Raw genomic sequence first — 12,223 nt, 5'->3', positions numbered from 1 at the left:
CCGCTGCAACGAGCAGCACTCCTCATATCTGAACCATTTCGCACACCCCAATTAATCCTTTGAGGCTGGTTATTAGCCCCATTGCCGGGCCAGGGAAGCCGAGTTCAAATAACCAGGAACTGAGGAACAGAGGCCAAATTCAGCTCTGGGGTGAGGACGTGCAACCTCGGCTCAAATTAGCAGGCGTTGTGCCAGTCCGACACCGTGGCCCGCATCCCTGCCTGGGCACAACCCCAGCGTGCCCCCCGCAACCGGCCCCAGGTCCCCCAGTGCCATCCTCATCCCCACCCAAAGCCTTCGCTGGGATTTGGCACAAAATGGGCAGGAAATAGGGGTTTAGCTGGCGGCCAGGCTGGCCGTCCTTGGCACCACGCTGCTCCCAGGGGAGACAGGAATCGCCCCAGCACCCTCCAGTCCGGCGCTGCCGGTGCCCACGCCACGGGAGGAGCATCCGCAGCACGGGTCAGCGGTGCTGCAAACACCCGCGCTGCTTCGAGGCCGGGGGGCTGCTCGGAGCCGGGGGAGCAAGACGTAGGGGCACGACACGACCTTGAGGGGCTATGGGCACATTGAGGGGGGGGAGTTTGCTGCCTGCACAGTGCCGGGAGCTGGCAGGGATGGAGCTGGCAGGGATGGAGCAGCCGGACCCACAAGGAGACAGCCCAGCCGAGAGTTTCGGAGGAAACACGCGTGGGCGTTTGCAGGTCTCGTCCCGGAGAAGGGGAACAGCAGCCCCAGGGTCTCCACCCCACAGATCCAGGCGCTTCACCCCACCGCCCTGCCACGACGTCACCCTGGCTGGGCACCGGTGACGAGCCACCGCAGCCGGCATTGCCCGCGGCACGCAGCCCTGCCTAGGCGGCCAGACCCCTCCAGCTCTGCTGCCCCCAACCCCTGGGCACCGGCTCTGCCCCGGTCCCGTCCCAGGGGTGCCCATGGGCCCCGAGGAGCCCGGGCATCGCCCAGCACCCAGCCCCGCTGCCAGACCCCAGCACCACGCACAGCCCCACGCTGCCAGCGCCCCGGGTATCTCCCAGTTCCCCCAGTCCCCGCACCCACAGCCTCCCCAGTCCACCCAGTGCCGCTCACCGCGGGGGCGGGCGGCGGGATCCCGACCAGGCAGAAGGCGATCCCATTCATCGGGGCGCGGCGGCCGGGCTCGGCTCGGTCCGGCCCGGCTTAGCAAAGCTCAGCTCAGCACGGCACGGCTCAGCTTAGCCCGGACCAGCCTGGCTCAGCTCAGTAAGGCACGATCCCGTCCGGCTGGGCTCAGCACGGCACGGCTCGGTTCGGGCTGGGCCGGCCCCGGTTACGGCTCCGCCTCCTCCGGGCGCCCGCGGCGGCGGGCGGGAGCGGGCGGGGCACGGCACGGCACGGCACGGCACGGCACGGCACGGCACGGCACGGCGGGAGGGACCGCGGCCACCGGAGCGGGGCGGGCACCGGGACAGCGGGACTGGAGCTGGCACCGATGGAGCAGCGGGACGGGGACCAGAGCGGGCACAGACCGGGGGACACCCGGGGAGCGGGATGGGCAGGGGACACCCAGGGACCGGGACCAGGCAAGGGACACCCGGGGATGGTAGGGGACAGCTGGGGGCCAGGACCAGGCAAGGGACAGCCAGGGACCAGGACAGGGATGGACAGGGGACACCCAGGACAGGATAAGGCAGGACAGAAGGACACGGGCCACGAGCAGAACCGACCAGGATGGGCACAGAGGGAGTGGGCAGAGGGATCGCAGGGACAGCGGGACGGGGACAGCGGGACGGGGACCCACAGGGCGAGGCTGAGGCCAGGCGATGCGGGAGGAGGAGCACGGAAGGACACACGGACAGGAAACGCCAGGACGGGGGGACAGGACTGACGGAGACTGGCACAGGCAGACACGGGGACGGAAACACCCGGGTTGGGGCTGACGGAGGGACAAAGGCTGACACAGACCCACGGGGAAAGGAAACAGCGAAGACGGGAAACAGCAGGACAGCCGGACGGAGCCTGGCCTGGCGGACAGAGGGACGGGGACAGCCGGACAGGGCCTGGCCCGGCTCAGACCTCTTGGACCACAGAAGAGCATCCCGAAGGCGTCATTAAGCAGCCGCCGAGTAAATTAACTCCCATACCCAAGTCTCGAGGTGCAAAACAGCACCTCAAAGGCACTTCGGTGGCGGCAGGTGGCCACGACGCCGTGGCACAAGCCTTGAGTCACCGCGGGCTCGGCCGAGGGACACGGCATGGGGCGGGCACGGCCGGGACCCAGTGCTGGCCCTGGGGCAGTGGGGGGCAACGCTGGAGGGGAAATGGAGCCACATGCGACACGAAAGTGGGAGGAGGCGCAGGAAACCAGGGAGGAATGACGGCCACGGCCCACGGGGACGCAGGGTGGGGAGGATGGACGGCCGCGGCAGCACCAGGGCTGGAGCCGGGGGCACAGCAGGATGGTCTCCCAGTCTCCCACTGTGGCACCCTGAGGTGGCTCCTCCACTGCCAGTGGGCATCACCATCCTCGCCCCGGTCCCCAGCAGGGACAGGGCTCCATGGGCCGGGCAGCGGGGTGAGCTGTGGGGGCTGGCCGCTTGCAGGCGTAAATCCGCAGAGCACCCCGGGGCGCTGGGAGGATGCTGGGGACACACAACCTCCCGCTCGTGCCAGGCCAACGCCAAACAAAAGGTGCAGCCCGGGCTTGTGCCAAGGGCTTCGACACATCCACACGACGACCCTGCGCCCAGGATGGTGCTGGCCCCCACCCGCTCGCCGAGCCCCTCCTGAGCCGCCGTTTCCCTGCCCGCACCCAAGGTTTGCCCGTGCTGCCCCGCACACCCCGGGGATGCCAGCCTGCACCGTGCCACGCAGACCCAGCCGCCGAGCACAAGTTTTCCATAACACAATTAAGAAAGTCTGTGTCAACAACGACTTCCTCCGGGCGCCTGGAGAAACCTCAGCACCACCAGAAAAAATAAATGACCCAGCCGTCGGCTGCCGCTGCGGAAGCGCCGAGAACTTGGGGCTGGAGAGAAGCCGTGGGGCCTGATCCTGCTTATGGGCATGTCCTGGCTGCCAGCTCCCGCAGCGCTGCTCACCACCGCACACCTCACACGCAGCCGCAGACACGCAACCACAGGTGTGGTACAGTTGGCCACCCCAGGATGCCCTGGGGTACAGCACCCACCACCCTGGGGTACAGCACCCACAGCAACAGGGTGGGTGGTGGGATGGGGGATCCCGTGCTCTGGAAACATGTGGGTGCCAACGTCCAAGGGGGACCCGCGGGAGCGCTGCCACCACCGCTGTCCCCTGCCCCGGGAACCGTCCCAGCAGCTGGAGGGAACAAACAATCGGATGTGAGTGACGGGACATTTCCTCCCTGCGAGGGCGCAGCCGGACGCCCGCACCCCGTCTCCAGCCGCCCTCCGCCCACACTCATCACCCCCCGGCGGGTCCCTCCATCCCCAGCCCCCCTGCATTGGCCACCTCCCGTCTGCGGTGGAGCGGAGCAGCTCCAGGTCCCGCCGGGACGCACTGGACAGCTGCCCTCTGCCTGCCCGGCTGCCTGCGCCCTGCCTGGCCGCAGCAGGACCTGCCAGCCCAGCTGGCTCCACTGCAGCCTCCCTCCAGAGAGACTTTCCAGGAAACGTCCCCTCTGGCCAGGTCTGGCACCGAGGGCTGACCCGACCAACATCCAGCCTTTCCCGGCGGCCGGTCAACGGGAAGGAGCGGAGACCTTCTCCCGTTCTCCACCCGGCAGCATCGCTCCTGGGTGTCCTTCTTGTGACGTCCCCTCGCAAAGGGACGCACGGTCACGTCCTGCCTGCAACCCCCCCAGCAGCCCCCGTGGGCCAGGCAGGAGCCTGGTGCAGAAGAGTCACTGCGGCAGGACGCGGTCACGGACCCCAGGACTCCTGGGTCCCCCCATGGTCTCCCCAGTGCCACCCTCTTGGAGGAGGTGACGTGACCCGAGGTGGCCGCGGTGGCCCTGACCCCTGCTCTGTGCAAGGTACAGAGACAGGCATGGACCCTCGAGCGAGGTCAGGGAGACGCAGCCACCCTCAGCTAGGGGTGACCCCCAGTCTGGGGTGCACGGTCTGGGGGGAAGAGCTCAAGGAGAGCCCCCAAACCCCAGCCCCAGCCTGGGGCAGCTCTTCCACGGGGGTCCCCAAGGAGCAGGGTGCTGCCACGCACCCAGCCTGCTGATGCTCCCTCCCTCCTCCCAGCCCTCTTTGTCTGCCCTGGCCCCACCCCAGCACCAAGACCCCATTTGCAGCCCCCTGGGGACACCCAGCTCCTCCGTCCCCACGTGCAGGGATGGGACGGCGGCACACACCGCCCTGGCAGGGCGTCCCCGAGCCCGGAGCTGCCATCGCCGCTCACCCCACACCCCATTCCGTAACCATCCAGCCGAAAATCACCATCCTGGCTCCCGCTGCCAAGGCAGCCGCCCCCCCTCGCTGCCTGCCCTGCCCGGTTTAGCAGAGCAGATCCATCACGGCTCAACCCCCCCGGCCTCCACCCCAGCCCAAATCCCAGCCACCGGAGAAGAGGAGCTGGGGGAGCGCGAGCCCCCCGCCCGCCTGGGCTGCCGCTCCCTGCGGAGCTGCTTCCGTGCTGCAGACAAAGGGAAGGAGAGGGGAATCCCGCCTGGCGATGGGTTTTAACCTAATCCTGCAAATTAAAATTAAGAAAAGCAAAAGCAGGGCACCGGAGCGGGGTTGGCGCGGCCAGAGAGGCAGCGGCATCGGGGCAGGGCACGGCGGCAGCACCTTCCCCGAGGCCGGAGCGGGACCGTGCCCTGCCCATGGCAGCGGGGCCGGGGACAGGGACGCCGGGGTTGGGTGCCCCATCGGGGTGGGGGCTCACGCAGACCCGGCTCCCCGCAGCACGGGTGGCAAAGCCGGGTGCGTGCCCCGGCGCTCAGCACCCTCCCAGCCCCAGGCAGACGCCTTTCAGCCAAGAGCTCCTCTCCCCTCTCGGCAGCCACCGCGGCGCGAAGCCATTTTGAGCCGGCGGCGGAGTGACGAAAGGGTTACGGCCCCAACCCCTCCTTCCCCTGCCTGCCAGTGGGTCTGGGGATAAACAAGAGCAAGGCCAGGGAGATCCGGGATGGGATCGGCGAGGAAACCCAGCAGCGAGGCAGAGCAAAGCAGGGCAGCACGGCGGGGGGGCGCGGGGGGCCGGCGCAGACTTACGTGCTCATCCCACATCAGGGAGGGGCTGAAATCCTGCTGGGAATTGGGGTACCCCGGGGACCGCTCGCTCTGTGCATCCCCGGCTGCCGTGGCCCTTCGCAGCCAGCAGCGGGAGACGGGAAGGCGGCTGGCCAGGGTTGCCCCCGCTGCCGGATCCTGCCTGCCCTGCCCGGGTGCCGGCAGGCACATGCCAACCTGCTGCCGCTCACGGCCTAAAATTACCACGGCTCCTCCAAAGGCGTCGCCGCCAATCAGGGCGGCGGGGAAGGCGCGCGGGCTGCTCCGGAGCTCCTCTGCATTGCAGCTGGATGTGCACGAGGAGGGATTTTTCCCCGTGGGAAAGCAAGCCTCGAGACACGCCAGGCAGCAGCAGGCAGCGGGCAGGCAGGGGGGCTTTGGGTGCAGAGGGGATGGTGCCCCAGGGAGGATGCTGTACCCGGGTTGCAGCCCACGGTCGGGGATATCAGCACGTCACGTGCAGCCCCCACTCTGGCTTTCGCCACTCCAGCGGGGCGGATGCACACGAGCTCCCAGGGGTCCGGCGGGGCTGGCGAAGGCACCGGCGTGCGCTCACCCACGCTGCGCGCACGCCCGCACGCTTCCCTGCCACAGCCATGGCCCTTCCCCGAGCTGGTGGGGGGGGGGGGCTTTGCAAGCACGCGGCCCCCAACGTGCGGCGAAACCCCTCCGCGTGCTGGGGACGTGTCACGCCCGAAGCAGCGGCTCTGCCCTGGGCCCTGGTGCAGACCCTGACCCCCCTTCCGGGGGGGGCACACACGAGGCATTAAATCCCATGCTCGGATCTGGGCTGAGCCAGAAGGATGGAGCTGGTGGTGGGAACAGGACAGCCTGGGCACGGCGGCCAGGACGGCTTCTGGAAGCGTTGGTGGGTGAATAACAGGACGGGGAGAAGGAGGAAAGACCAACAGACACGGGCTCCCCCCCGAGCTTTTTCCACACCCCACAGCAGACACCCTGCAGCTGCTCAGCCCCTTCCCCGAGCAGAAATCCCTTCCCCAAATCACGCTGCTCGCAGCAAGCGGGGCGAGACACACCTTGGGCTGCGATGGAAACCTGTGGCAGAGCGGGGACCGTCCCCTCCTGGCCACCCGTCCCCTCCGTGTTGGGTGAGGGGCCAGAAACCACCCCTGTAGCAGGCACCTGGGAGCACCCATGGGTGCTCACACAGGGAGCTCACACACGTGCCACAGCCGGTAGGAGCGCTGGTGTCGGTGGGGCAGGGATGGGACACAGGGGACCAGGGCGGGCAGGGGCTCAGCCCCAGGGCTGCGCATCCCAGCAGCGGGCAGGTGTCGGGGGGGGGTGTCCTGGTTGAAGCTGGGGTGCTGCTGGGGGTCCCAGGTTGGTGATCTGAGGGCAGCTGGTGGGTGATGCTGGGGTGGGGCGCAGGCGATCCCGGGAAGCAGGTGGGAGATGCGGAGGTGCCGGGGGGGGGGATGCCAGGGCAGCAGCCGGGGGGGCCTGGGGAAGGTGGGTGGGGACCCGGGAAGGCAAAAAGGGGTCCCCGAGCAGCAGGTGGGGAGCACAGGGGTGGCAGGATGGGTCCCCTCGGCAGCAGGCACGACCCCCGGGGGGGGGGTGGCCGGGGGTCCTGGTAAGAGGCTTTCCCCAGCCTCGGGTCCCCGAACGGCGCCGCGCCCGTGGGTGCCGGCCCCGGCCCCGGTCCCGGTCCCGGTCCCGCCCGCTCCTACCTGCTCCATGGGGCCGCTCAGGGCGCCGGCGCGGCGGGCGGGCCGCGGGCCATGGGCCGGTCCCGGTGCCGGTCCCGGTGCCGGTGCCGGTCCCGGCGCGCCCCGGTGCGGCCCCGCTGCCGCCGCCGCCGCCGCCGCTGCTGCTGCCGCCTCTCGCCGCCGCCGCCCACGCCCGGCGCCGCCCGGCGCATCCCGGGAGCGGCGTCATGTGAGCGGCGGCGGGAGGGGGCCGCACCCGGCCCCACCCGGGACCCCCCCGCCGCCCTCCCCTTCGCCCGGCCCCCCCCGGCCTCCCCCTCCACCCCAATCCCCCTCCATCCCCCCTCCCTCCCTCCCTCCCTCCATCCTTCCACCACACCCCTGCATCCTGCCGCCCACCTTTCCCTCACACCCCTTCCACACATCATCCTCCTCCCTTCCCTCCATCCATCCCTCCACCCCTCCTCGGCCCTTCATCCTTCCATCCAGCCCCCAAGCATCCTCTCCTCTCCTCTCCTCTCCTCCATCCATCCTCCCTCCCTCCATCTTTCCATCCATCCCCATTCATCCTTCCTTTCTCCAGCCCATCCACATATCATCCCTCCCTCCCTCCGTCCCTCCGTCCCTCCATCCCCTGTCCCCCCAACCTTTACCCATCCACCTGTCTGTCCACCCTCCCTCCCCCCCATCCCACCCCCTCTTCATCACCCACCTCCTTCCTCCCGGGGGCTGCAGAGTTCCCACGGGTGCCGGGGCTGGTGGCTGTGCCCAGGGTGGGGTGGCACCGGTGGGTGGCACTGGCTGACCCCCCCTGTGAGCGGCGGGTTCGTGGCCCCTGGCCCAGCTGCGGCATTTCCCAGCACGGCGGCCAAGCCCTCCAGCCTGGGTAAATATTAGCTCGGAGGCAGCGCCGGTGCCAGGCCCAGCGCGGCCCGGTGACCCGCTGGGGCACTGCCAGCACCCTGCGTGCTTCGGCCAGGAGCACCCGGCCCCATGCCCGGCCTCGGCTCCCCGGGCACGGCCCCACGCTCTGCCTCGACTCACTTTGCATGGCCCTGCTCTGTGCCTCAGTTTCCCTGACATGGCCCCAGGCCGTGCCTCAGTTTCCCTCGCATGTTCCCACGCCTGCCCCAGCGCATCGGGGTGAGCGAGGATGAGGATGGGCACAGCACCCACCCCATCCCCTCGACATGGTCCAGCCCAGAGCTGGTGCCACACTGGGGGGTGACAGGATGCCCCGTACCCCACTTCCAGGTCAGTCCAACCTCATGGTTCGGGCAGGGCTGGCCGAGCAGGGGGGGCAGGGGTGGGGGAGCCGCGCAGTGACACCCCAACGGGCTTCTGTCAGCTGGGGACCCTGCCAGGCTGGGGGGTGCACGGGGGTCCCGGGGGCCCCCATACTGCAGCAGCACCCCAGGGGCCGGGGGGGGAGGCGAGCAGGGAGCGCGGGTGGGAAGAAAGCGGCTTTTGTCTGGGGGCTCCGAACCTCGCCGGGGACCGGGGGAAATTTGCTGCTTTCTGATGCTAATGAGATGTTAAAAATAAGCTCTGCGCAGCGCAGCCATGTTGGGGCTTTTCCAGGGCAGCTCGGAGGCGGCCGGACAAAGGGGCTTTATGGGGCTGCGGGGGGCACCAAGGGGGTGCCCCATCCCTGCCCCGGGCACGTGGCTCCCCGCAGCCCTGGGGCACCCTCCCTGTCGAGGGCGAGTCCCGGGGTGCAGCCGTCCCTGCCCGTGGCACCTCCCAGCATAACCCTCCTCAGGGCTGGGTGAACCCCAAAACCTCCCCGCTCCCCTCCTCTGCCGGGAGCATCCTGCCCGCGGGGCTCCGATGGAGGGGGCCCTCGGCATCTCGGCTCGGACCAGCCGAGAAAAAAATTCACGAGGAGGCCCCAGATGTCGGATCCTGCCTGGAGAGGCCGTCTGGCCCCGTCAATGGGGCCTTTGTCCCCACGCAGAGCACACACCCCCCCCCCCCCCGGGACCGTGCCCACAGCCAGGGCACTGGGGCAGAGCGCGGCGCAGGCTCCTCACCAACCCTGGGGCCAGGATCACGGCGGGAGGAATGGGGGTCCCCAGCCCCGCTGCACCCCAACACCCCCTCGCTGCCCCACACCCGGTGATGGAGGAGGAGGATGGATACAGCCCCCCCCTCCCAGGGCTGCGAGCCCCCCCACGCACACAGCAGCCGGGGGGGAACCACGTACAACCCCCGCCTCAGCCCCATTCTGTCGCTCCGCAGTCTTTGATCTGCCAAACTCGGGGGTGTTCAAAGCGCCTCAGCGCAGGGCCGGGGGGGAGCACGGCACGCGGCTCCCGCAGCCGGGGAAGGGGACAAAGTGAAGTCGGGGGGCAGGAGCTGGACCCGGGGTCTCCATCCCTTGAGCCCCCCCCATCCCTTCGGTCCCCATCTCCTTACGGGGATGCTGCAAGTGGAGGGGGGGGGGGGCAAAGCACCCTGAGGGCCTGGGGGGGTCCAGCACCTCCAAACTCAAGACACCACACACCGCATAAAACAATTTCCAATGATTTTATTTCAAACCCCCGCTCTCTTCCCTTCCCACCCCCCCAACAAAAAAAACCCCAAAACCAAAACCCAACCAAACCCATCAGTCAAAACGACGATAGAAATGAGTTACAAACACAGAAGTCAGCTCTCCCTCACTGATGACTTTAAAAAAAAAACAAAACAAAACAAAACCAAAAAAACCCAGAATAAACCAAAAAAACCTGGGAACTTCACGCCAGCTTCCCCACAGGACCTGCAGCAGTTACTAACGTCTCCACACGAGAGGCCAAACATGCCTATTAATACAATATATACAGACAAACCCACAGGTACAGCCAGGCTCCCCCTCCCCACCCCCAAAAATAACCAAACACACCCAAAAGTGCATTTGTTACGTTTATATCAAAACCATTTTTTTTTTTCTTCTGAAAGATTGGCCTGCAAGTCTGTTTTTACCATTTAGTAACTTTTTAATATAGTTTATGAAAATAAATTATACAGCAACTATTTTAATAAATTAAGCACACCAAAAAAAAAAAAAAAAAGATAAAATTAAGCAAAGCTGCATTTCTACCAAGGGGTGGTTCAGCAGTCCTGGCCATGAGCAGCGCGAGGTCCTGCACTCGGAGCTGCCGCTATCTGCTCGTTCCTTCTCTAAAGGCAAGTCTGGAGCCAGTGTTACTCGCTGCCCACCAGCGATTTTCGGGGTAAAGCCCTGGGTGGGTGGGTGGGGGAGCACCCCAGGGTGGGGGGGGGGGCACGGGGAACTCGTCCCGGGGAGGCCGCTGTGTTTCTGGGCACCGGTTGTGCTTTTTTCAGCTGGAGGCACGGTCGGAGGCAGCGCTGCTGGGACCCCGTTAATCCCGGGGGGATGTCGGGGGGGGGGGGGGGGTCCCACCTGCCCCATCTCACCTGGAAGACACTGGATGAGGAGCAAGGGGAGCGCTGCGGGGGCCCATAAATCCCCCCATCCCCGAAAGATGAGGGGGCTTGGGTGGGTGGCTGGGCCCCCCACGAGCAGGCTCAGACCTGACGGTCAACGTTAAGGGTAACAAAATCATCCCAAGGGCAGATCTTCACTGCCGAGAGCAAAGGACAACGGCCAGGTCCCCTCCTGGAAGATCCTTCCTTTTGCAAACCCTGCTTTCCAGCAGTTTCCTCCCCAAAAATGCTCCCGGACAAGACTTCAGCCCCAACCCTCACCCGCAGCAGAGCCTGCCCGGCTGGGGCACAGCCCCACGCATCTCCCCGTGCCCACGGCACACGCACGGTAACGCAGGTCCCTATTGAAAACACTTTTAGCATTTAAAAACTGGCCAGATATGTAAACACCACGTGCCTGGTGCTTTCAAAACCATCGCTTCCCTCTCGCATGAGCGGCTCAGGTGGTTCCCACCCTGCCCGCAGCAGGTCCCACCCAAACCAAGCTAAGGAATGAATTTATTTCCCCCCCCCCCCCCTTCTTTTGGCCCCAGGGAGGTCGATGCTGAGCTGAAAAGTTCCAGGCCAGAAAACTGTTCTGGCTTATCTGAATTTCAAGCTGCAGGAGCGAGCCAGGTCATTCCCCACCTTTAAACAGGCTGCAGGGAGAGGAGCGGGGGCCTGGCTCGAGCAAACCGTGCCAGGGGATCTTGCCAACCTGATAACCAGGTACCACACAGGGCTGAAGGCTGCACCCATCCAGCTGAAAAAGGAGCTTTTCCAGGGGTACTTGCTGCGCTTTGGTAGGTTTTTATGGTCCATTTCGTTGTTCACCTGCCTCCGGTCCCTGATAGAGGGAGGAGGACAGCAATAACCGCTGCAGAATTCAAGGTTGGCCAAAGGAGGCTATAAAATTTTTTTCCACATCAGCTGGATGGCAGCACCCTCCAGAACCAACCTACAAAACCATTCCCGGCGGGATATAAACATTAGGCGTTCCTGCCCCAAGAGGGATGGGATTCATTGGCAAGAACAGACCGAGCCACCTCTGGGATGTCACCCGTGTCCACGAACCCCACCACCCCCTTGGCAGAGACCGCGCTGCTCCGTTCACCTCCAGCCTTGGTGAAAACAAAAGCTCTGGCCCTTTTCCAGGCCCAAAAGCAGATCAAATCCCTCCTTCCCCTCACACCTAGATGCGAAGGAACTCTAGGAACAGCTTTATTTTCAATGGATTTCAAGAGAAGGCTGTTAACTACAGTTAACCTCGGGATCCTATCCGGCACGGTCAGCCACGGGCTGGCACTGCCCACGCTCCAGCTCCCCTGCCTGGCTCGGAGCAAGGAGAGGTGGAGCAGGGCCCCGGGAAGGCTGAAGAGCATCTGCCACCTTCATGGCAGCACCAACCCCACCGCTCCTGCGGGTGCGGATTGATGGGGGGGGTGTCTTGTGCAGCTACAGCTGGCACCAAGCACATCAACGTGACACGTCGGTGTCCCACCATCCCCTATCCAACACCCCAGAGAACGTTTCCTCATCGTTTCGGCTGCTGCAGACAGAGCCCCCCAGCCTTGCTGCTGGCCTCAGGGTGGGGAGGGCTGCGCCCACCGTGCACCAGGTTCAAGTAACAGCAGAAGCACCGGCAGGCTGTTGGGAGAAGCGCTCCCAAGGACAGCGACAGCCGACCAGATACACGTGATTCAAGTATTAGCCCTAAAGTCTGGCTGCTCCTTCAACACAGAGCGTCCCCCATCAGCCTCCCGGGGAGCTCGGGGGGTACACGGGGAGCTCCCCGGAGGGCAGGGGATGGAGCGGTGCAGGACGGTTCTCCTGACCCACCGTGGAGCAGGGTTGTGCGTTTTCACCCCGGGCAAGCCCAGTGTCAGCAGGACAGGCTCTGCTCCGATGCCCAGTGCCCGG

General features: G+C 66.2%; 1 protein-coding gene across 6 annotated transcripts in view; it reads right to left on the bottom strand.

Moving 5' to 3' along the window:
* Window positions 1–6,990, bottom strand: part of ARHGAP23 (Rho GTPase activating protein 23) — a 35,907-nt gene extending 28,917 nt beyond the window's left edge. For 2 of the 6 annotated variants that reach the window (XM_054801827.1, XM_054801828.1), the window contains exon 1: window positions 6,896–6,990. In XM_054801827.1, the coding sequence (XP_054657802.1) occupies window positions 6,896–6,904 (9 nt within the window). In that variant the 5' untranslated portion in view covers window positions 6,905–6,990. Of the gene's footprint in view, window positions 1–1,089; window positions 1,288–5,183; window positions 5,331–6,895 lie in introns of those variants that run through there. The other 4 variants (XM_054801825.1, XM_054801826.1, XM_054801822.1 and 1 more) reach the window with 2 other exon arrangements.
* Window positions 6,991–12,223: the final 5,233 nt, after the last annotated feature.

Source organism: Grus americana, chromosome 22, assembly GCF_028858705.1.
Source record: "Grus americana isolate bGruAme1 chromosome 22, bGruAme1.mat, whole genome shotgun sequence".
Taxonomy (NCBI): domain Eukaryota; kingdom Metazoa; phylum Chordata; class Aves; order Gruiformes; family Gruidae; genus Grus; species Grus americana.
The sequence above is the reverse complement of the archived record's forward strand: the minus strand, read 5'-3'. Positions and strand labels throughout refer to the sequence as shown.